Genomic DNA, 20558 nt, shown 5'->3' on the forward strand with positions numbered 1-20558 from the left:
TTGGGGGTCAGGGATAAATCCTTTCCATCCCTTGTGACATGCACAAGTCGTCGTTTCTAGCCAAGTCCCAGGCAGAACTATCAAAAGGCCTTTATGCTTGAGTGAAAGAGATAAATACTGTTTTAATGCGGTGAAAAGAGGATAGCACTCAGAGGGCCAACACAAGACCCAAAAGATCATAAGATAATGACTCATCATTAAAAGTGTTGCAGGCTCAGCTTTGCAAAAATAGTAGTACAAAGAACTCTCTAGTGAAGAGACCAGAGCCAAGTTTTAATGACAAACAGACACTTATTTGTTCCGTCTCTAAAAGTCTGAAAGCTGACACATTTGATCAGCTACTTCCACCATTTTGTAAGAAGAAAGCAGAAGAGCATCAATTTCTGCTATGACTTGAGGTGATTCGGATTAGGAAGAATCAGTAATCGATTAATGACACCTAATCCATGCACATTCGTTAATTTAGTTTTGCTAACAACATTAACAGGTTTCATTTTTGTAAATGAAAGTATGCAAATTCAAAACGCATAGGTGTTTATATAAAATATATACAACACACACACACACACACACACACACACACACACACACAAAAGCAACAAAACAACAAAAAACCCACCCAATATCCAAAAATAAAGCTGCTGTGGATTCACTTTCATACTTCCTCTTTGTACATCCTTTCAATCACATTACATAAAACTAAACACATAATAAAGCAAAAACTGCCTAATGTGTCATTACTGTCCTAAATTCACGCCCCAGTGCATGAAGCTCACACTCAATTACTATGTTAATCTTTAAGCAACCTTAAAATCAGCAAATAGAGCTCACTGCATCAACAGGTTTTTTGTTCCCTTCCTGTGTTCCTTTGTTAACCGAAACATAATGGAATTTTTTTTTTTTCGTTTCAAGCAAGTAGCAGAAGAAATTATGTTAAATACTTCACAATCCAAGAGACCTCATTAATAATAAGGGAGCAGGTGCACGGCATGGGATGCATTTCAGCATGATGCTGCAAGTTCCGTGTTTGGCTCCACACCTACATAAACACACACCTCTTCAGGAAAGATAGGAAAGATTGCATTAGAGAGGTGTAATCAACAAAACACCTTTGATATTCACCATTTACAACACGTAAATCATTAGCTGTAAGGCAGGCAGTAAGTATTATGGAACGTGTCGTAGCTATGGCTCCCAGTGGCTCAACAGCTCATTAAACAACAGTTAAAACGCCTTTTTTAAACGGAGTATTTCATGAAAATAGAAATTGTCTTCAGGCCAGTTAAGAACTGGTGTCATCCCTTAAGCAAAACATAAGACAGCGACATAACAGGACAATCAGTTTTGTTTAACTTAAGCGTGGTAATCAGTTTTTATATAAATTAGCTCTTATTACTTGAGATTGGTTGTTTTCTGGATAATTTTCTTACAACCAATGTTTTATGTATTTTATATTTTATTTAGGTCGACACAATATTAGTGCCTTAAAACATGCATCCAAAACAGCTTTTTTCAAGCTGCTTGCTGAAGTGCAAGCTGTTAAGCTCAATGCTACACAATGAATGTGTGACGTGCAGCCAGGACATGGAGATATCTATATTTCTACAATGTTTCTATTTTAGATTTTTTGGGGGAAGATCTAAATGTCAATCATAACAAACGAATGCATCCAGCCAAATAAAACAATAAATTGCCCTGTTTTTTTAATGCTGAATTGCATTCACTTGCCATCATGCCAAGGTATGACATACTTAATTCTGGCCTAAAAATGGCTTTGTGAACCACAGGTTATTAACTTATTTTTAAACACCTGTACTACGAAGTTTTTGACTACTTAAGTTTAATTTAAAATGACCTGTGGTAGTGTGAATGAGCTGGACTGAGGTTGCCTTTAAAAAGCAGAGGATGGCCTGAGAAAAGCCAAAAAATGTAGCAGGAAATGCAAGTAAATCAATGGCAGGAAGCAAGACACAGCAGACATAACCTAAAACAGTAGATTATATAAGAGTAGATAACAGAATATCTTCAAACTTTTCTTGTGCTTTTTCTCCTTTCAAACTTTCTAGTATTTATGCATAATCTGATGTGAAAATTCTTCTCATTAAGTTAATGCATTTTAAAAGACACTTGTACAAACTCGCTGCTGTCAGAGTGAGGCATCCAAAGAAGACCGGAGGCACAAAAAAAAATAAAAAATAAAAGTGAATGGTGTAAAATTTAAAATACACCAAATGTAATATGCACTGATTAACATTGTTACTTAACCACTTATAATTTTTAAATAATGCTATTTATCATTTTTTAAAGCAAAAAGACAGGAAATACCAGTGGTGATATTATTTTGTTGTTTGTATGCATCACAGTGGCTAAACTAATGTATGACAATCACAAAGCAGCAGGTTTAAAGGGATTTCAAGCCTTGGTCTTCCATTGTTGTTTTCTCTGAGAAACAGACCAATAAATCAACATCCTATATAAGGTCTACGCAGCTGTGTGCTGTATGTCAACAGCAAGAAATTGCAGTAAAGTAAGGAGAAACTGGCTTTGAGCCATATAGAAAATGATTTTGCATGCAATAGTTAGTTAATCATAGAGCTCCAACAGGTTTTAAATTGTTAAATATCAATTTATGTCGCAAAACCTCTAACAGATCGGTGTAAAGATACTTCTGTGGTTTGTTTATGGCTGCAGGCATCATCATCAGCAGATAAATGTGATATTTAAACTTAGAATCAGTATCCCCCTCAAAAACACATTACTGAGGGGTGCATTGTTTTGCATCCACAGTTTGAATTCTATTGCATTTATGTGTATTTCTTTTTTCTTACACAGTCCTTCCACATGAAACACATACTCACTGTATTTTCTTTTGCGCTATATAAGCAGCAGATACAAATTTATAGGACAGACTCTGTATTGCCTTGCCTTGAACTGTGATCATCCCTTTGTCCATGTAAAGATGCCTGCATTGACAATAAAAAAAGAAACCTTCTGAACTGCCCCTTTACATTGAGCTGTTTGTGAATCAGGGAGCAAAGCATACATGCTGAACACACTTCCACTACATACAGAGTTTCTTTAGATTACTATTTCAAATTTTAAGTCCTGCAAATGTGTTAGCAAACCCACTTCCTGTCAAGTTTTCCATAGCAGCTGGTTCTCTGAAAAGGTGCCTACTGTTGTTGTGGCAATCCTCGCTATCATTCATTAATATGCACGGTGAGAGCAGCTGACTAATTTCCCAGATATTTTTCATAACGCCCTTTGCAAATAAAACTTGCAGGAGAAACTGCATGCAAACAGACATCCCAACCCACAAACTGAATCTAAATCTGGAAATAATATGAAAAAAAAATTGCAGTAAGTTTATGCAAAACAAAGCCTATTTGACTGACTCTGCAACATGTATCGCAGCATCCATGACAAAACAAATCAAGGTCAAGGCCAGGAACAGGAAACTGAGCTGTGTACACAATGAGTGTGCATGTGTGTGTCTCTCTGTGGGTAAACATGAGATCACATCCTGCTTGAGACTGAATACAGCTGCTCATCGTTACAGGCGACAAATCAGCCGACACAAAGCATGTCATTACTACCTCCTGTGCTCTCGAACAGCCACCACAAAACTTCTTATCACCTATCAGCATGTCCATCAGTCACTCTCCCCTGGGCGTGAGGCATTCTTAACCCTCGTCATCCACACAAGGATGAATGTATGCACTCATGGCATGTACATACATGAGCTGACACCCGAAGGTGAGTACGTCCCACTTCATATAAATCAGAAGAGGCTTTAAGTAATAATCTAATGGGTCTCAGAAAAAACACTGACACCCAACTGGATGCAGACCTGACATAGGCGGCAACAGAAGTAAACAAACTGAAAACATTCCCCTTTTCCCCTTCCAAAATAAGTCAAAATATTTACCAACAAAAACAAATGCTTGGCCTGCATCAAAGCTGTGTGGAGTTGTTGAGAAAATGGTAATTAAAATCTGGTTTTGGGCACGATGTTGAACCAGTGTGGTCTAACTGTTTAGATTTATTTCCAAATGACGGGATGCCAAAGTGGGCTTTTCTCATATTGTTTTCTCCCTGCAGACAAACTACAGGAAGCACATCGTCTCTATCCACGCTTCACATCTCCATGCATTTGGCTCTCTCTTTCCTTCTTGTCCACAAACTCTAGACTCTTTCTCCGCCTCCTATCTGCTCACTGCTGGAAGCTTCCCAAGCTTCTTGCAGGGCCTCCCACCACATGCATGGCTGAGCAGGAAGTGTGTAATCTGAGCCAAATGTGGCAGAAGCTGAGATCTAATCCTCTCCCGTTTCCTTGCTTATTTTACATAATTAGAATGCACATGTGCTGAATGATACAACAATGCTGGTATCTAAGAAACAAAAGTTTTAAAGGTCTTTTATATCTTTAGGTAGAAGGACAACCAAAATAAATCTCTAGCTGCCTGCAAGGGAAAAACAGTGGACAGAGTCAAAAACAGGCGAGACACCATGTAAAAAAGTGGAAATTGGAGGCTTTCTATTTTTATGTAAAATGTTTTATGACCTCCAGATTTGGAATGTACCACCTCCCAGCCGCCTACGCCTGCATGCTACTTAAGCAGTGACAGCAACCTATGAGCACAGCTTTCTCCAGATAGCAAAGGCGCACACACACATACCAGTATAGCGATGCGCTGTTTTAGTTAGACAAGATAGGAAAGCAAACAACCAAAATAAGCGATAAACTGAAAAACAAAAAACGTCCTGCACAAATACACATGCTTTCTTCCATTTAAACCAAGAGCCAAGAAGAATATTACAAAAACAAAACAAAAAAAACAAAAAAACAAAGCATACAATGACAGTTCAAAAACTGAAAACAGACACTTCCAAAGGCTGACATTTATTATTAAGAAAGTGCCTCATGGAAATCCACATTCAGTTTTTGGGAAAGTGTTACTGTAGCGCTAAATTCTCCCTGATAATGTGATGAAAGAAAAAGAACATAAGAAAAAGTTCAAAGGCAGTAATGTGTCATCTTTGGGTATGAACCAACATGCTGGATGAGCTGCCTAACCAACCTCTGTCATCACTTTCCCCTGATCGATTGCTCAAAAATGGTCAAGCAAATTAAAAAGTCCTCCATCAAATCATGTTATGATCAACATCAAACACTTGAACTGGTCAGGTTGAGTGGTTAGTCCAAAAAGTGACTGTTTCTCCCTCAGTAAAACCAATACTTAAAGGCACAAGTTACTAGAAAAACATCTGACGCTCGAGTTTGGGCTTGGCATCATCCCTGTACCACATCTGAGAGGTTAGTCAGCTGTGGGTGAAAAGTAAAGCCTCTGAGTGGTCTAGACAGGGATAAATTCACTTGCGCAAATATCCTACTGAGTTTATGTCACAAAAATCCAGAGAATACACAGAAGAAGAAAAAAAGGAGAAGAAATCACAAACCGCACGCAAAGGTCAAAAAACAGCGGCTACCAGACTTCCTCCCGCGTCACATGCATCTTATAAAAATAACAGACCAAATTAACTACAACTGCCTGCTTGTCTGAACTTACAAAGGCTTCAACCAGACTGTGAGTGCTATAAGTTTTTAACTTAAGTTCAGGGAGAGCCAACATATTCAACCGCTTGCCTGAGTCTTTTCTTGTAACCGCTGTCCTGGGAGAAGCTCTGGGATTCTCATCATCACCCTCGCTGACCTACATTTAGATAGTCTATAATGACAAGCTCACAAGGACTGTGAGCTGTATGCCTCCTCTTAACATGACTATGAGTGTGTTGCAAGATAAAATTAAGAAGAAACAGTCAAGCGGAAGAAACAAGTGAAAATCAGATATGGTGGCGCTTTCAAACAAACAAAGAAATCAGAAACAAACTGTTTGATCTCACTGAGGAGTTTACTTCTATAAATCATACACAGGGGTTAGTTTGGAAAACAAGCCCAACTGAGCAGGTACTCACTGTCTGCTGGTCGGCTTGCGGACGCCTCTGTGACAGGCGACTGCACCCTCTCCACCCGGTGCTCTGCAGGTGAAGGCAGGGGGGTGACGGGTGCAGGCGGCTGGTGGCCGTTGTTCTCCACAGGAACCTCTGGCCTCTTGAAGGCCACATCAACTGGGCTAAGGTTGGGCGACGGGGGTTCCGCCCTTCTCTGGGGAGGCTCGGGGATCCTAGACACCGGGGTTGAGGCCATCTGGGAGTCGATCCTCCGGGGAGGGGCGGGTGGCTCGTGGGTCCTCGTCATGTTCAGCTCCCCTCGCCTGCTACTGGTGCTTGAGAAGGAATTGGAGGAGCTCTCCAGGGAGGTGCTCCTGTTGCTCAGGCTGACCTCCGGCCGTTTGAGCCCAAAGCGGGTGATGCCGGCACTGGGCGAGCTATCTATCTGCTTGGAGGAGACTTCAATGGACATCTCGGCACGGCGGGAAGAGGCTGTATCAGCATTACGACCCCCTGACAACTCAATGCGCCTCATGCCGGTCTTCGGGGAGCGTAGACTGGAGGACTCAGAGGGTGAAGATCTGGTGGAGGAGTAATCAGAGTTGCGGGAGCTCAAGTCGTAGCTCCGCTGGCTGGATGTGGAGGAGGTGGATGAGCGGAGGGGGTTGGTGGTCCGGCGAGTCAGGGGCGATGGGTGTGTGGATGTATCCGCTTCCTCCACCTCAAACGAGCGTTTCAGCGCTGAAAGACAACAAACATGGTTACATAAGAAACAACAGCCTGAGCTGACAGATATGGACTTAAATCACTGTTGCACCATTACAGTGTTATCATATGGAGCAAAAAGAAAGTAAAAGCACAAATAAAGAAGAAAACATGAGAGCCAGAGGACACAATAATGCTCATCACTTCCTCTCCAACCCTGTAGCAGGACTCTATAGAGCCTACATCCATTTCTGGTACTTAATGGCCTAGTTTTAGACCATAAATTTTATTTCAAATACTCATTACATTTTTCTTTGAAGCTGAAAAGTTCTGGGGAAACTGCAGAAAAACCAGAGGCTCTAGAGGCCTGGAAGTCCTCAGGTTTACCACTTTAACAAAGGTTTAAACAATAATAGCAAAAACACATGCTGAACAATAACCTATAGAGAAAATAATCAATTTTATCGGAAACATATAAGTTATTAAACGAAATGCAGCGCGCAATGTTAAGGATATCAGCTAACGAGTTGGTTAGCTAACAAACCACTGAAATGAAATAAAGAAAATCCAGAAGAAACTCATCTTACTCGACTTGACACGCTTCATATAGCGCGATAACATGGCGTTTAATTCACTCGATAAAGATACTTCTTTTTCCCCACCAAGCACGTTTTAATAGGATTGCCGAGCTTTCCACTCACACCCAGCCACTGAAAGGAAAGAGTTCAGTTTAACCGGCTACCTACACATCTCTTGCGAGCCTCGCGCACCTGTAGCCAGAACAGCGTATCAGGATGACGTCGTCAGAGCCCAGATTGATCACGTGACACTTAATTCTGAAGCGTTGACGTATGTTCTACCGGAAGTATCAAGATTTTGTAATTTATTTATTTTTTATTTTATTTTTGCCATAGGGAAAATTTCCTTTTGCTATTATCTCAAAATTCAGATTGGAATTTGCATTTATTTTTTTATTTTACATAATAAAACTTTTCCCAATTTCCAATGATTTTCTTAGAAGTTTGAATTAGTAAGTCGAAATACTGATATAATAACCTGAAATTTTGATTTACTTGTATTTTTCCCCAGTAGTCAAAATAAGCTTCCATAGATTTTATTAAAGGATCTATTTAAAACAAAACTCTCACTAATAAACTAACAATGAAATATAGAAATATTTTCTTATATCTACTTTATGTTATATTACCATTTATTCTACACCAAACTAAGCCTCGGAACCTTTGGACTACTTTGAATTTAGCAAGTAATATGTTTTGAAGTTTTGTTAGTTCAAGAAAAGATGCCAAAGAAACTTGGATCCTGCTTTGGTGAGTGGAATTTTAGCATTTTAATGGTATAGACACGTTACAGCAACAAAAGGGTCAGAAAGAAAAAGTCAATAAGACATATATTAGAAAATCATAAGAATAAAATAAAAATAAGTAAATAAAAATGTTGTACAAATAAAATATGTGACTATACAGGCAGTTTGGTAGCTATGCAATGACTTAGCACATCAGTCTCTTTTCTAAATATAGTCAATTCTGGCTCCTGAAAACAAAGATGAGGAAGGCTACAGAGCAAAAGTTGCTCTGAAAAATCCAAATGTGTATATTGACAAACTAGTAAGCCCCTTCCATATCTTTTGAATGAGTCAGTATTTCACCAGCAGCTGTGTTGTTACTGGTTGATAAATTGCATTTTTTTCCTCACTGCAGTGAGCTGCATGTCAGATGTCGATGGTGACACCTGGCTCACCTCAGCTCGGCCCAGAGACAAGAGCAGCCACTAAAATCTGGACCAACACAGCCCCTGTCCCAGATAAACACCCGAGCCCGATCAGGCATCTGGCGTGTTTCAAAGCTGACGAGCCAAGTACCAGCATGGGAGAATCCTCTCTTTCCCCCAACTCAGTGTTTCCACATCCTCGATATGTTTCTGCAGGTTTCTGTGTCTGATATCACAGCGTGTACCGAGAAGAAACTAACAAATAACACTGCCCACCACGAGGTGCTGGGTTAGCTGGTCGTCTGCAACGGTAATGACCTTTTGAGTTGCTAAAGCATGAAATATACATCGCTGCGATCATTTCATCTGTGTCTGACAACAAGCTCTTTGTGTAGAAATAATGAGAAAACTGGCCTTTGAAATGTTCTCAGAAGCAAGGGTAGCAATGCCTGATGTTCTTCTTTAAGTACAAGCACACAGATGGCACACTAGTCACACTGAAGTTATACTAAAATTAATCGAATGCGGTGGGAATTTCTTGTCAGAAATGGAAAGGAGGGGAAGCATTAACGAAGCGGCAAATTTAGTGGACATGACTCGCTCTGTTTATAGAGGCCGAGGAGTAAAAGTAAGCACAAAATAGACGCCAAAGATGACTTAAAACTGCATCTGGCTGCTGGTTTGATAAACAGTAATGACCCGTTTGCCTGAAACGGCGCTGAAAGTGCGCTCTGTGGTGACACAAAGCCAACGCAGTGACGTCCTCACAGACACTGTGGAGACAGTGGCCTTGTCAGCTGAGTTACTCTGCGTTATCTCTCACTGGATGTGCATGCATGTGCGCGTGCGTGTGTTTAAAGTAAAGCAAACACAACTGGGTTTTTTTTGTTGTTTTGACGGTCAGTGGGGATTAATCCCTTTTTTTGGTGTGAAGACGATGGCACCATTACTTCTGCATGTCTCAGTGACTCCTTATGTGCCTGCATGTTTACACATGAACGGCGTTGAGCGCGTGTGACGTTTTTAGCTGTATTCCTATGCGTGATGGCTTCAAGCTGCTGCTGCTCTGAGGCGATAGCATTGATCACATACCTTCCAACGAAGCAAAGATATTGACTGATAAGCCCCAACGGGGAACAAAATGCAACCCCTTCTTTTTACCTCTCATTTGAGCTGAATTTGAAGCAGGTTTCTGAGTCCTATTAATCTTGGAAACCCTTCTCACAACCTTAACTGCCAAATAAGGAAGACACTGAGCCAAGCGTGATGTTTTCCACCCGACACTCGGTCAGACATGGGCTGGATCCATGTAGTGCACTGAAACATAGTTAAGCTGCCAGAAAAATCACATGACGCTTCTCCTCTAGCATAGCATGTACCGAATGAGGACCACATTCGATACGCATCTCTGAGCGTGACAGCGGATGAGCTGGACAGGTCAGAGGTAGTTTGGTCATCTGGAGGTTGACAGTGAGCAAGCTGACAAAACCTAATTAGAGCACCAGCATACCTCCAAACAGACAGTCACATGACAAAGTACCAGCATGCTTGAGGGTAAGTTATAATCCTTGTATCTGTGCATGTACTGTCTACTTTATCATACAGTTGCTGCAGAAGAGTTGGTGGTTTGGTCTGCTAGCAATTCTCAGCAGCTTCCCGCAGTCCCTGTCCTTGTTTCCTGCCGAATTAAGATCCTGCTAATGCAAAAACAATATTTACTTTATTTCAACTGAAGACTTTTTTTGTGAAGTCACAGGAAACACAGCTGAGGTCATCAAAAAGAATCCAGTTATATATATTTTTCATTCTCCCTGACATTGTTCTGATTGGGTCAGCTTATTGGGATTTGAGCTGAACACGCTCATGTGCCAACGCATTCAAGTAGAAAAGCACGTAAAAAAGTGATGAGTATGGCCTGCAGTCATCTTCCACCACAAGATAAGGTCACCTTCCTTATCTTATCTTCTTCACGATCATCTCCCTGAAGGTGGAAATCTATCACCTGTTCCAAGAAGAAGTTGCAGGTATTTATTCTACTTAAGCAGTGTTATCAAAGACCAAATTTTCAGCTTGCAGAGGTTGCCATATGCAGAAAGAACACAGCCAAAGAAAGACAAATCAGGTTAAACTGTTTACCTGTTACAATTTTCATGTGATCAGTTACACTTATTCCCCTGAAATTTTACTTGGCTTGGACCTTTCTAGTCCTACTGAGGTGTTTAAACCAACTACAATAGCAATACTTGGCTCCATGCAAATGTAGCATGTGAGATATTTAACTAACTTTAAACATATTCAACTAGTCAGGCACATCCCATTGTGTTAATGGAGCTGCTCAGTAATGTCAAACCGGAGTGCTGTTACGCTGACAATGAGTGGATATGAATGCTGCAGCCAGGTCTGAGGTCTATAGTTTTACAACTTTAAAGCAGAATTTACAACATTAGATTCAACTTTAGAGATATTTTAGCAGCCTGTTACTTCGCACTAGATACTGCTCTCTTATTTCCCAAGGGGAAGCCACAGCAGATAAACCTTCATGTTTGATTTGGCACAGATTTTGCGCCGGATGTCCGGCCTGATGCAACCTTCCCACCATGGGAGGCCCTGAGACCGGCACTAAGAGTACACTAACTTCCACCTCCCCGAGGCTGGGTTTCTATCTCCTCTCAGTCTTTCACCAGGGATCTTTGGCGTAACAGGCAAACATGATAACCACTACGCCACTTGGGCATGTATGTATCGATGTGATATCCCCGTACAGACACACACCCAGCTTGTTAACCAATTCTTCAAGTGGCACAACGTAAATGGTATATGAACCAGGATTTTATAGTCTTTCTATGCAGGTGATCATCAAAGCCTTGATTTGTACCACAAGTCTCATTCACCCAATAAAACACACATTCAACTTTGGTAATGTGAACTGAAGGAGTTTGGGAACGACCTTTCAATTGGTAGACAGCCTGCTCTATCATCTGAGCCACAGTTGCCAAATTTCACAGTCCCCCATCTCATCCAAATTTGGTCACTGTTGGCTCCAAAAGAACAAGATGGAAACTACAAAAGTGTTAAAGTAAATGCTTCAAAATGCCAAACGCTGGGTGACATTAAGGGGCAGCATGGCCGTGCATCGGTCCTACACAGTTTTACAGACCATCATTTATGTACATCTTGTAGTTTTTACTGTCACCAGAGGCAGCATATATATAAGAAAAGACAGTGTAGGATAGTCTTGCTTGTGTTTTTGCTCATCTTTCAGCCAAGTAATGCATGTAATAACAGGACAAATAATCATGAATCCCCAACCACCCTGGTAAGAAAAACTGCATAAAATACATAGATACGTAAACCAAGAGTATGGAAAAACCTATGGTTGTTGCCCCAGAACCAACAAGTACCTCCATCCCCTCGCAGGGAGTGGTAGGAAGGATGAATCAGCTGGACACAAGCCAGCTGCTGAACAGTAATGCTCATCCACCTGCCCCCAATGTCTAAGATGCAGATAACATTGAGGGACATATAGCATCCTTCTGCACATTTTTTAACCAATCAGCATTGCATGCTGTTGTTTTTCTTTTGTTTTATTAACAGCTGTATGTAAGCACATGTCTGTAGGTTGCATATAAATAACCCTTCACTCTGCAAAGCCAAACGCCTACACAAACGAGTTACAGTGAATTCTGCTGTCCATGCCCATTTTTTATTTACAGCACTGTTTTCGAGCACTTGAGTTTTGCACTCCTCTCTTAAAGACAGGGTGGCCTGCAGGTCAAAATGTTTCTTTGAAAGAGCTGGCATAGGATCATTTGGTCCTTAACGAATCTCAGTCAAAGACATTATTCATTCCCTTACAGGAAAAAAAAACATTTTAGTCAAAGAAAATCTTTCATCGAAGACTAGCTGTTTTTAGCTGTAGCATGGAGTGTGTTCATAACTCTCGGATCTTGCCCGGGGTTGGAATAGGTGCAGCTTTTTTACTCGTCATGTCCAACTGGGAGGGACAAAAAACTAGGATTAGTTTTAAAACTTAACAAAGACCTGCTGTGTTCACTCTGCAGAGTGACCCTCTGTGGCTTCCAGCAGCACCCCTGCAGTTGGCGTCATTAGCAGGAAACCTGTTGGAGCTGGTGAATACAGAGCAGCCTGATAGTGCTGATAAGGATGGGGACTCCTGAGGGTGGCTCATCAGCCTTTTGTCAGAAAGTTACTTCCTTCCTCTCACACACTCTCTGTTTAGTGTGTCTACTGAGCTTTAATGCTTGCAATCAATATCGTACTAGCCCAGCATACAGTATCTGTTTCTTTGTAGCACAGTTTCAACGCTTTGCTGGCTACAGAGCACCAACTAACACGGTTCCTGAAAAAATCCAAAGCCACATGTAATTGGCAGTTGGCTTACTGTATAATGACTGTTTTCATTTTGACAGGCATTTAAGTTCCTGCTATGATTCCTCGTCGGATTTCTTTCTGTCACCATTAACGAGAATTATCCCACAGAACAAGGTGGGCCGCCTCATTTAGAAACAGATTGTTAAAACTGCCGCACAGACGATGAAACAGAGACTACGAAGCCCACGAATTCTGTAAATGTTAACCTTTTTTTTGTATTACATACCAGGCATACTATATATCTATAGGCTTTTCTTTCAGTTGTTTATAAAAGCCTGCTTTCTTAGCTCGAGATAAGATTTTCCTTTGTCTTATCACCGACTGTCAAAACAAAAAAAAAGTGCCATGCAGGCTGGGCCCCATGCACAAAAAAAAGAAACCCGGCTGTGCTCTGATCCACTCCTCCTCTCCGGCCTACCCCGACATTTTCACCCACCGCAGAAATGTACTCCTGTGGAATTTCCTCTCATTGGACAAGCAAATGCCCTTAACATGCAGTTTGGAGATGCAGAGAGACAAGAGTAGTAGACAGAAATCGCTAAATCACGGTATATCTGGCTATGAGACAGAAAAATAGCCAACTTTTCCCAAGAGAAAAGACAGCACAGATCTCTTGCGATGACCCTGAATTGAATGTGTGTCTGTTTGTGTGCATGTGCTCCATCTGCTCGCAGAAGAGGAGCCCAGTGGCCCGGTCAATGATCTATGTCAGTTAGGGAGGCTGAGGTCACAGCTGAGGTCACCAGCCTCAGGGGCGAGTAAATCCTCTCCTCTGTCTGTTTCAGCCTCTCAATGGTGTCATCAGCCGAGGGCGTGGCAGGCTGAATCACACTCACTGTCCAGCACCAGTGACATGGCAGATACACACACTGATACATATAACGTTCTTGTTACTGTCAGGATTACACAGCGCAAACTCTTTTTCCATCCCATCCAAGCAAAGAACATAATCCGAAGATGGTATCTCAGAGCACTGGGGTTTGTCAGCATATTAATAATTAGCATATTTGACATAAGATAAAGTAAAGTTAACCTATTATTACAGCGCTCATTACACTTTGTTCCCATGTTCAGTCTTGACGTCGTCTCAACTCTGTTTTCTGTAGAAAAGCATGTTTGATTTCCCCCAAACCTCTTGCAACACTTTTGAACAGCTCAACAACAGCGTTAGCGTTCATGTCGATTGGCTCACTACTTGGCTGTTAAACTGGCTGACTGTCTTTTAACCGAGAATTTCCTGATTCATGTCACAGTACCAGTCAGTGCAATGGATTCATTTAAGGTCTGAACCCAGGAAAGATGGGTCCAAACCCAATCAGAGATGTGAAATCACTATGAAAAATGCAAGCTTTCCAAACTTCTTCCAATCTTTGTAGGTGTGATCTGTGGTGGTTAAAATCACCCCCAACTGACCTAAATCCTAAACATTCCCAGCCTTGTGTCTTTTAACCGGAAAAGACCAAAAGCTTGGATGCAGGCCTGTTTTGGAGGCTTACAGTGAAAAGTTCTTGCAGCACACCATTCACCACGTGCCACTTTAGATTACAGAAAAGGCAACAGACTCTTATTACACAGTAATAAACTACCACTGCTGGTCTTTGTATCATAAAATGATGTAAAACCTGAGACAGGGGAGGCTAAAACTGTGGCTACAAGATACAAGCGGGGTGTAATATACTATGCTAAAATAAAACTAGCTGACTCGATCTCACTGGTCCAAGTAAAGTTGAGGCAGCTAAACTCCCCTCAGGGAATAAAGGGTGTGTTGTGTTGCTTTTAAAATTCATCTTTTCAGTCAGAGAAGTGTGTTACTTTTTCTCTCTAAAGTCACAGAGTCTGGCTTTAAGGAGAGTTTGTGACAAAAGCATCATCTAACCTTTAAGGGGGAGATGCCTGTGTCTAAAGTTTCCTTGCTTATGATTTTAAAAGTTCCTCTTACAGCAAATTTCAAATCAAAACCCTTTGATTGCAGACTGCCCAAAAGCTGTTCTCAAGTGAAGTACAATGTTAAAAAATGTACCAACAAATGAGCTCATTATAATGAAATCTTATCACTTACAGTAAGAGGAGAACTTGTAGTTATTTTTTTTCCAACCCTGATACATATCGGCTCCCACAGGACTCCCGTGCTGCATCGGTGCCATGCTGTGCTCAATAAGCCACACAGAGCAATACATCACGGGGCATGGTGGTGACACAAAGGTATTACCACACAGCTAGCCCAACCACGGACAACACACACACATGCACCACTGACAACCCCAACAGTAGGCCATTATACTGGTGTTACACATGAGCGAGGACCGTCTGAAAGCATGACTTCGAGCTACATGGTTGGAGCACACCTCTTGTTTTCTGAACGCCACTTATCTTTCCGCTCGGTTGCACTGTGTAAGCCGGTGGTTTAAAGACCTAAAGACAGGAAGAGAGCGAGGCAGAGAGATTCCCAGGACATACCACGAGCAAACTCGTGTTGACAGAGACGCAGCTCTGGACAAGTGTGGATGCGTTCCTGATGGCTGTGAGACAGGAGGCATCTAGTGAGACAGGCAAACGGTTTCGTGGGGGAGAGATGTCGGCCTGCCTCACCCATCCCTCTTGTAACCACCACCGGTTAGGCGAAAAGGGGAAGAGGAGAGGGAGCTGTGAATGGACAAGCTGCTGAGAGAGGGAAAGGGGAAGCACAGCCAGAGGACGAGTGGGAGGGGAGAGATGACAGGGGGAATCTGTGTGCCAGGGGCAGAGAGATGAAAAGGAAGAGGGGGGAGGTGGTCCAGGTGTTCACCTCGCAGCCGTACGGTCAATTCGTGCTTCCTGAGCGCTTAAAATATAGTTTCATTTTTTGCCTTTTCTGTCACACGGGTTTGTTGTAAAGTGAAGCAAGAGAAAAAAAAATCAGTTACTTTAAAAGCACAAATTTCTCTCTCACACTTCAGAATAAAACACACTCGCTCAACACGTCTCGCGACAAAAGTTTAAGAGCAGTTTAAAAAGCAGCAACACTTTCACAAATTTCACTCCCCCCTCCCCTAAAAAAACACCACAGCTCACCGCAGACGTCAACAAAGCCCTCACAACACCCTCCATTTTTCCAGATGCGCTGGGCTCCAATCAAACATGTGGAAATGATCTATAGTGTCCTCATGGCAGGGTTACAGAGAGCCTCACTCCACAGTGACAAGGAGAAGAAGAAGAAGAATCAGCAGAGCACATGAGAGAAACAAACTGACCTTCAAAGTCTGATATGATCCCTTCCAAGTGAGCGTTGACAGTGGAATCAGACATTTTGGGCGTCAAGTGTGTTTGTGCGTGTGTGTAATAAATGCGAGAGAGAGAGAGAGAGAGAGAGAGAGGGAGCAGGGTTCCCTTTCCCTAGCAAGGAAAAGTCTTCCTACGGCGCAGTCCCGCTTTTAAACAAATCCCAAATTAGGAGCCCGAGTAAGGGAGAGGTGGGGAAGGAGAAAAAAAAAGAAAAGAAAAACACACACATATATATGCACACACACACACACACACACACACACACACACACACCAGGCAGGTCACAGATCCAAAACGCTCTGCCTGTCCTATCTCTCCTCTCTTTCTTAAAGCAGCAACTTATTTTTCTCTTCTCCTCCTTCTCAACTTCCAGAGTTTGGAATGAGCAACCAATGACAACCCCCCACCCTCCCGCTCTCTCCCTCCCTCCCTCTCTCTCTCTCTGCAGCTCACTGCCTTCCCTCCCTCCCCCCTCCTCCTCCTCTTCCTTCCCTATCTCCCTCCCCTTCTGCAGCCCTCCTCTCTCTGGCTTGCCTCTTCTCTGCGAACCCTCTCATTTTCGACCGGGCAAGTCGAATTATTCACACACCAACGTTCAAAACGCACTTCCTACAGGCCCGATCACATGACTCACACGCTCCGGGCAGCACACTGAAGGGCCTTTGGAGGCTCTGAAAGGGTTGGAAGCCATTAGAGCAGCATCCTGCAAACACGTAGCTCGCTCAGTGTATAGGAAAGATGAGCTCTACGTCCAGTCCTGGAGCGAAAGCTTGCAGACGACACATGAACGACCCAAGAGCGAAGACACAACCACACAATGGACTAATATGGTCAGGACGGGCCCACGCAGGCAGTTTGTAGGTCGTCTGACATGCTCAGTCACTCTGGAGGCAGACATCAATAAATAAGTACCCTAATGACTTAATGACCATGTGAATGAGGCTCTCTGTGGGACGGGTGGGCAGGGGCGCTGGTCAGTGTGATCGTGTGTGTTGCTCTGTGCATGCACGGGACCAGGGGGAGAAGAAGCGAGCGGATGTGGCATTTAGGGGCATGTGGATGAATGCATGTTAAGAATGACTGCGCACAGTCGCAGTTAGTTTACTAGAGTGTCTTGGAAATGTTTTTCTAGTAAAGCGCTGCCGCCTAAACTGACAGCTCGCTGCGAACGCAGTTACCTTTTGTGTAAACTAGAGTTACTCCACAATGCTATCACACCCTCAGGCAACTGCTCAGCCACAGGCCTGCGGTGAGAAAACACTGCTGCTGGCCTCGCAACCATTCATTAGTGAAGACAATAAACACCAAAAGTATTATAGTTATGTGTGTGTGTGTGTGTGCTGAGAGGATCTTTTCTCATAAGGCTCATAACTCTTTCCAATCTGCACGGATGTTGTGCTTGTAAAGTAAAGAGGCAGCCCTTAGAGACAACAGCTGAAGCAAAAATGATTAGGATCTAAACGGCAGTAAATTTTTTCAGAGCGTAAAGGGGCAGGAGACGTTAAGAGGCCCCCTCAACCCCCCCAGCAGTTTCTGCCCGGCGTGTGATTTATCTGGAAAGCCAATTGGTTGCTTACACTAGAATCAAAGTTTGCATTTTCTGTTGATTTAAGCGTGTTTACCTCGCCATAAACACAGATGTGCACGAGTGGCCAAACACACACTAAACACGCTGATTGTGAAAATAAATACGGCGCTTTACTGTACCAAAACCTGCAGTCTGTGGTTAATCTCCACGTCCCCCCCCCCTCCCCCAGTGAACCATGAAAACAATTATGTAACCGGAAAAATGTCAGCGAATAATTTTGGTTAATACAGAGAACTTGAAAATTGTGGGACATGTTTTCAAAAGCTTCAATTTTTAATTTTTGGTTTTTGCCCAGATGAACAGAATCAGAATCACTGCCTTACTCACAAGTTTCATAGGGGTTGTTCTCGTCTTACTACCGCCCCACACACTTAGCCTATAAATACACCTAAATATGTTTACTTGAAGTGTGTTTTCCTGGAGATATGAACCCTACAATGTCTCAATTGTGTATCACTTCCTCCAGCAGAGGTCAGCGTTGTACTTATAAATAAAACGTGTCACTATACCAGTCACTATAGCACCCGGTAACATAATCTGGGAACAAATAAAGATGGAGACACGAGGAGAATCCTGCTCGGGACACACCCTCCACCCACACAGCCAATCCTGCCCAGCATGTGTGTAGTGGATTTCTACTCAACCTGGCATAAAAATACACACTGAGCCTTTCTGTGCACACACACACATGCACGCACACACAGATGACTAATACGCGCACAGCTGATGCATGCAAAACCACGAACATGCATGCACACTCAGCACAGCGCCCAGGCCTGTCGCCGTAGCAGCTTTGTATAAGTGTGAGGACACTTACCCCTCACCTTGACTTTTAACAACCCCATACCCAAACCTCACTGTGAGCTACACCCCGATTCTACACAAAACCCTGAAATCAAGTGGTTATCACAATGGTTTTAAGCAAAAAGTGAAGAAAAACAAATGTTCACACAAAGCTAGAAAGACATACACACACACACACACAGCAATGCACACTTCCTTCCACCACATATCCTTGCAAGCCCCAGCAAGCCCAGACAGCTCTAATCCAATCTGCTGTAACAACTGTCACACTGGGTGAAGAGGGGAATGCTTTTCGCCCTTTAGAGAACTTCATTCACATCATAGCAATCGTGCACTCGCGCTCAGCACATGCAGAGCACTGAGAATCATTTTTATCTGCTCTTTTGCACAACATATGCCTTGGATATGGTATGTGGTAGCCCAAATGTGTGTATGCGTGAATGTGTGTGGGTGTGTGTGTGTGTGACTGGAAGTTTTTACAAGGACATGTTGTTTCCAGATATCGGTGCAAGCTTTGGGGCCTCCTGTGGTGTCAATTCAGCCACAGCGCCTCTTCTTTCTAGTAAACGTGGCATTGTGTTATGAGCAAAGATGATGTTTTTCATTAATCAGTCATAAACATGTGCATTATTTTCCACAGAATAATTAAATCATCAAGTTAGTCTTGGCAGAGCTGCGTATTTGTTGTAAAAAAAAAAAAAAAAAACTCCTAAAAAAACAGCAATAATTAGGAACTGGGCCTTCGGGCCTTCTGTACATTTTTGAACTGTAATACATTTGAATAGCGAGCTGTTAATGAAATGTTGCACTGCAGCAAGAAGACAAAGAGTCTGTCGCTTAAAGAAACCCAGACCACCACCACGCTAAAGAGGGTCCTGTCCTTCGAGGAGCTGAAAAATGAGTGGAGCCCAGTGGGAGGAGAAGACGATTGCTTCTATAAACAGATGCCAGCTTGGCGAGGCAGTTGCTGGGGCGATGCCAGGGCAACAGCAGACTGAGATACGCTCCTCTGTAGTCTGGTGAGTGGTAAAGATGCCCTGAAAGTTCAAATCTGAGATAAAACTCCAATAACAATTTCAATAGTAAGCAAAGCCACACTCATCAGGAGGATTCAAGAATGCACCTTAACATCATTGATGACTGCAGCTTTGTTAACTTTTTTTCTACAGATGGCATGTTTTCAAAGCCATTCCTAAACCCCTCGTACCAGCTTCGATGCGTGAATAATGATCAGTGTTTCTTTCAGCTTGTGTCAGTTGTTATTTCAAACATTTCCAGTACCAGATACAGAGGAAGCTCTGGCTTCCTGCTGAGTTCACTGTATAACAACAGAAAAGCTTTGTCGGCCTCAATGCAGACAAGTCGCCCATGAGTCAGACTGCATCAAACAAGCCATCTGGAAGAGGTAAAGTCGGTGCCTTGCTTGCATTGATCGCGTGTGCTCATTTGTCTGTATTTTTTGGATGCTTCTGTCTAGTTACTGCAACTCTGTTTACATGGCAACCCCCATAATAAGCAGCTGTACCTGGCTCGGGGCTTGAGAGAGGGGGAGAAAGGTGGGGAAAGGTGTGCTTGTTCTCTCTCCCTCTCAGGCAGCGAGGGGAAAATATATATAAATATGTAAAGAGAGAGAGAGGGGAAAAGGGAGATGTGGAGTGACAGTGAACCCCCCACGGCTTCATTGGAAACTAGAAAGCAGGAAGATATCTGTCAGCAGTGTTAGGAAAAAAGCAGTAAACCCCACTGGAAGAGTGCTTTTAGCTAAAAGTGGGAATGAATGGCATGGGAAGGCATCAGAGTGAGAATGTGTGACGGTGCACACACACACACACACACACAGTAAGAATCTGTAAAGGTTGCCACATTAAAACACACAGATGCACACGTGCACATGTGCACACGGAGCCTGTGGCCCCAGAGATGGCGAAGTGACTTCATGTAAAGTAAAAGCACAGCTGTAGTGATGGCAGCTGCCCCTTAACCAAAATGTTAAACATCAGCACCCGGCCAGGCTCCCCGACCTTTAATCAAAAGCAGCACCTGTTGGAAAATACACGCACACATGCGAGGGAACCCCCCCACTCGAAAAAACAACTCTGTGGTTTTCTCTGCAGTGTGCACAACCTGT

General features: G+C 42.8%; 1 protein-coding gene across 5 annotated transcripts in view; it reads right to left on the bottom strand.

Annotated features, from left to right (window-relative positions):
- Positions 1 to 20558, bottom strand: part of LOC146671496 (septin-9-like) — an 83938-nt gene that overhangs the window by 44516 nt on the left and 18864 nt on the right. For 2 of the 5 annotated variants that reach the window (XM_085403716.1, XM_085403718.1), the window contains one exon: positions 5977 to 6693. In XM_085403716.1, coding sequence (XP_085259842.1) covers positions 5977 to 6693 — 717 coding nt within the window. Of the gene's footprint in view, positions 1 to 5976; positions 6694 to 7403; positions 7423 to 14836; positions 14937 to 16007; positions 16411 to 20558 lie in introns of those variants that run through there. The other 3 variants (XM_085403717.1, XM_085403715.1, XM_085403719.1) reach the window with 3 other exon arrangements.

This window comes from Rhamphochromis longiceps, linkage group LG4, assembly GCF_057381845.1.
Source record: "Rhamphochromis longiceps isolate RC_006_pf linkage group LG4, R_longiceps_female_GT1.1, whole genome shotgun sequence".
NCBI classification, from domain to species: domain Eukaryota; kingdom Metazoa; phylum Chordata; class Actinopteri; order Cichliformes; family Cichlidae; genus Rhamphochromis; species Rhamphochromis longiceps.